Below are 4693 nucleotides of genomic sequence, written 5' to 3' on the forward strand. Positions count from 1 at the left end.
AACTCAAAGCATATGTGTGATTTACTGGTGTACCGGTATCAACTGCAAATCAAGCAAGCAGGAGATCGTCGACCCCTTCAGTTCAGCAAAGTATCTTGTTCTTGGCCAAATTAACATGAATTGGGGTGAGAAAATAATATGGGAAATTCAATAAAATCGCTGCAGTACATCCTTTGCTCTTATGCACTAGACTCGTGCAAAATCTGTATCTGAATATTTAAGGAGATCCTTATCTTAAACTTGTTTCCCTACTTGAATATTTTATCTACGGAAAGTGGAAATCCTTATCTGAGTATATCTGATCTTCCACGTGGATGCCTATCACGTTCATGATCAATTCCCACCATGTCTCCGGGCCCACCAGCAGCCTCACGTGACCCCGCTCCTAAACACCCGCGGCGCGGTGCCCGTGGAACTTGGAACAAAGTGTTTTGAGTTCACAAGAGTAGTTCAGAGTTCAGACTCGTCGCGCTCGCACGCCGTCTCTCGCGCTGCTTAATCAGTTAGGGCTCGTCGATCCATCGCCGGCTCGACTTCTGATCTCGCGGGCGGAGGAGCGCGCCGGCGCGATGGCTCCGGATCCTGATTTGTCCGGCGGCGAGCAGGCGGAGCCGCCCGACGAGGTGGACGACCCCGACGTCGACGAGGTCGACCCCACCGGCCGCTACTTCCGGGTACGTGCTGCGCGGTCCGTCCGCCGTCCCTTCGCGTCTGCTGCTAATGTCGACATGTTGTTTAGTCTGGTCGGGTTGCTGGGTGGGTTCATCGCCTTTTAGCACGGGGGGCTTTCAGTTCCTGAATTTTGAATCTTGATTGCATCCTGCGCTACGAATTCGTCTGAAAAAATAGATCTTTCTGCCTGATCTCTGCGGTTTCGTGCGTGCATTGCAGTACAAGGAGGTCGTGGGATCAGGGGCCTTCAAGACAGTGTACCTCCCTTCCCTCTACTCAGCTGTTTATGCAGTAATCCAGTAGCAAATTAACTGACAGCAACTAGTTTCCTGAATTTCTGAGTGGATATTCGAGAAATCACAAAGATTCAGCCTTGAATGCCAGCTTCTTTTTGTTTAAAAAATATGAAGAAAGTGGGAATTATTGCTTGTGTTTGTTGATTCACGTGATCAATTTGGTGGCAGCTACAAAGGCTTCGACGTGGTGGAAGGCATCGAGGTGGCATGGGCTAAAGTGGAGATAAACGACCGGACCATGGGATCCCCCAAGGAGCTGCAGCGGCTCAAGACGGAGATCCAGCTGCTGCGGTCGCTCCAGCACAAGCACATACTCAAGCTCTACGCCTCATGGGTCGACAACAAGAAAAGGACCGTCAATCTCATCACTGAGCTGTTCACGTCCGGCAACTTGAGAGAGTATGTGAATATAACATAGCCCCTCCTCGTATGTGCTGCTACTGATGGAGTTTGATTCATTTTATTCTTTGTACCTTGTACCGTCTTTTGTGGCATGGTGAATGTTCAGTTATTTACCAACGGCAAACAAAATCTGAATAACTCTTTCTTTTTCAAATTTAAAATCTGAATAGTTTATTGGTAATTTTAGTTTTCACTTTTCAGGGAACTAAAAGAAATACAAAGTTGGTTGCTTTTCCTTTCCATTCAGAAGGGACACAGCTGTACAGAAGTAGCTAGCTTCACCATCCCCTTCAATGATCTATTGTTGTGGTGTGGTTAGGTACCGTACGAAGCACAAGAAAGTTGACATGAAGGCAATGAGGCGATGGGCCAAACAGATACTGACAGGGCTAGCCTATCTGCACAGCCAGAAGCCACCAATCATACACAGGGACTTGAAGTGTGACAACATTTTCATCAATGGGAACCATGGGAAGGTTAAGATTGGGGACTTCGGTTTGGCAATGGTCATGCAAGAGAGGAAAACACAGAGTATACAAGGTACGGTTTTGGCCACACTGCCACATATTTATGAAAACAAACGTGATATGTGGTGAGCTTGATATGGTTATCGGTAACATTTAACCTGAAACACAGGCACCTTAGAATTCATGGCACCAGAGCTCTTTGGTGAAAACTACAATGAATTGGTGGATATATACTCTTTCGGCATGTGTATGCTTGAGATGGTGACTGGTGAGTGCCCTTACAGTGAATGTCAGGGCTTTGTTCAGATATACAAGAAGATTTCTGAAGTAAGTGACCTATTACTTAGATAGTACTTGTCTACTTCAAGAGTTCGCTAGGAAGTACCCAGATAGTTCCTTTTTGTTGTATATGAATGGTGCTATAATGGTATAATTGCAGGGTATAAAACCAGTTGCTCTCTCCAAGGTCAAAGATGCTGAAGTAAGAAGTTTCATAGAGAGCTGCCTAGCTTCAGCAGCTGATAGATTGCCAGCAAGTGAGCTCTTGAAGAGCCCTTTTCTCATGAAAGATGACATCATCATCAATGATAATAAAACCTCTAATCCTGTGCAAGAACCAATAGCATTCCCGCCAAATTTGGATCTGGATCTTGAAGCCACACCCATTTTTGTATCTTTGCTACCAAATGGAACTGTTGATAACGGGAAGGGGTCTTTCAGCCTAGTGCTTCGAAGGGGTGGATTTGTATTGGAAGGAGATATGAGTGGTAGCAACCCTGTCAAGTTATTACTAAGGATTCCTGTCCCCAATGGTAATTACAAGCATCAAAATATCATCTTTGGATTCACATATCTCCATTTGTACCATGCACTGACGCTGCGTTTTTATTCTTTTGGCCTTGTACAGGTAAATGTAAGAACGTCGAGTTCGCATTTGACCTGGAGAATGATACAAGTCTTTCGGTGGCTACAGAGATGGTGCATGAGCTTGAACTACCTTCTTGGAGCATGCCTGTTGTGGCGAAGCTGGTAGATGCGTTCTTGCTCAAAACTGTTCGTGGTTGGAGGCCGTGTGTTCAGGTCGGTCAGATGATCCAGGCAGTGCAAAACACTGCATCCGCGAATGCAAAATGCATCTGAACCAATGTTTGTAGCTGATGCATTGTTCTGCCCCTTATGTAAATATGTCATGCTCGAATGCAACGCCAGGCGTTGCTGACTAAGCACATCTTCTTTTATCTGATGGCGGCGAAAGTTTGGGCATGATTACTAATTAGAATAGTGACATATTTCGTATTATTGTTGGTTCTTATTGATAGAAAGAGGCTTGAGGATAAGAGAATTTAAGAATCCTGTAACAGCGATCCTTGGTTTGCTCAGTTTTAAATGCCTTATTATGACTCGGTTGTGATGTGTTGCAGAGCCCGTAACAACTCATTTTAATAGTTTATCAAGTATCATTATATCTTCTCAAAAAAAAATCAAGTATCATTATAAACCAGGTACAATGACACTTGCAATTTATTTTTGAATTATATTATACTTTATTGATAAATTTATAAGTTATTACTTTAGATAAATTTATACCTTTTGATGTAACATTCCTAGTATATGACATATCAATACCAAATAATTTATTTTTTAGCTCTATGTTTTTATAAAATAAAACTCCAGTACTTTCATAATTAATTCTTCAATATAGTGAATAAATTCAAAATCTTTAGTGTTGGTGCAAACTAAAATTATCATTTAGGTGAAAATGGGCCTCCCCCTATCTGATAGGAATTTGAAGGCCCATAGATCTCTTGCTCCTGGGCTAAGCTCCTGGGCTTCCTCTTTTTTGATATTGAAACAATCAATTTAGCCCCCTAGCTATTGCTGCTAGCCCACGCTCCAACGTTATATGCCAGTAGAGTATTCATTTCGTTAAGTGATTTTTAGACAAAATAAAGATCTTGACAAAAAGCCACCTTACGCCTCACTAATTGGAGGGAGCTGGGACTATTTCAGTTGTTACTCTCTTTATTTATCGGCTGTCTATTTTGGGTGACACGAAGTTTAAAAGGAATCTCAGTATTTTCTACCAAAAAACTAAAGAGAGAGGGGTTGAGAACACATAATACAATTTTTTTTTGAACACGGGAAAGAGCTTATATTTCAACCATGATCGTTATTACAATCAGAGTCTAATGCTTCTGACGCGCAGGTCGGGACACCTTCAGACAGAAAACAAGATGAAAACACTCTCCTGCTAAATTGCCCTAAAACATGAGCCACTCCATTAGCACTCCTGTGACATTTTGTGACTTTGAAGTCTTGAAAAAGTCTCAGCACTTCTTTTGCCTGCTCGATGATGATGCAACTCGAGGAGTGATTTGGAATATTGCTTGTTGAGTGCTTGTACTGTAGCTAGACAATCATATTCTAGCCATATAGGTCCATAGAGGTCGATAGAGCCTTCTAGATACCCGTCAAAGCCGCTAGATTTTCAGCTTCTTCGACTGAGGAACATAAGTGGTCGCTAGTCCAGCCTAAGAAAACCACACCACTCAGATGATTCCAAGCAACAAAGCCCAATCCTGCCTGTCGCGTGATAGGATCAAAGCCTGCATCAACATTGAGTTTGATCCATCCTAGAGGGGGAGGTGTCCAAGGATACCTTTTTTGGATTGTTCTTTGATCATTCTGGCACATGAAATCTGGATTTGAAGTGCATGGGGTTTTTCCTTTAGCATTAACTGGAGGTGCAGTATCTCCACAAAGTTTCAGAGAGCGAAGATAGTTTTCCAAAAAAAATACCGAAACAGAGATGGGGCATTGGCCATTCCCGAACACATTGTCATTCCTGTGATGCCA

At 42.9% G+C, this 4693-nt stretch overlaps 1 protein-coding gene across 1 annotated transcript; it reads left to right on the top strand.

The window, feature by feature from the left end:
- The first annotated feature begins 441 nt into the window (after positions 1-441).
- Positions 442-3197, top strand: LOC136483260 (probable serine/threonine-protein kinase WNK6). The gene is made up of 7 exons (XM_066480276.1): positions 442-674; positions 892-929; positions 1137-1367; positions 1690-1910; positions 2007-2164; positions 2277-2649; positions 2745-3197. Exons 1-7 carry the CDS (start codon positions 570-572, stop codon positions 2975-2977), a joined length of 1359 nt encoding a protein of 452 aa, XP_066336373.1. The 5' UTR covers positions 442-569; the 3' UTR covers positions 2978-3197.
- The last annotated feature ends 1496 nt before the right edge of the window (positions 3198-4693 follow it).

Source organism: Miscanthus floridulus, chromosome 9 (assembly GCF_019320115.1).
Source record: "Miscanthus floridulus cultivar M001 chromosome 9, ASM1932011v1, whole genome shotgun sequence".
Taxonomy (NCBI): domain Eukaryota; kingdom Viridiplantae; phylum Streptophyta; class Magnoliopsida; order Poales; family Poaceae; genus Miscanthus; species Miscanthus floridulus.

Bases quoted from the DNA above. Each gene is read 5' to 3' on its own strand.
- LOC136483260 (XM_066480276.1), top strand. From the start codon at position 570: ATGGCTCCGGATCCTGATTTGTCCGGCGGCGAGCAGGCGGAGCCGCCC. The intron at 675-891 runs GTACGTGCTGCG...CGTGCATTGCAG, and splicing joins CCACCGGCCGCTACTTCCGG to TACAAGGAGGTCGTGGGATC. The intron at 1,368-1,689 runs GTATGTGAATAT...TGGTGTGGTTAG, and splicing joins ACGTCCGGCAACTTGAGAGA to GTACCGTACGAAGCACAAGA.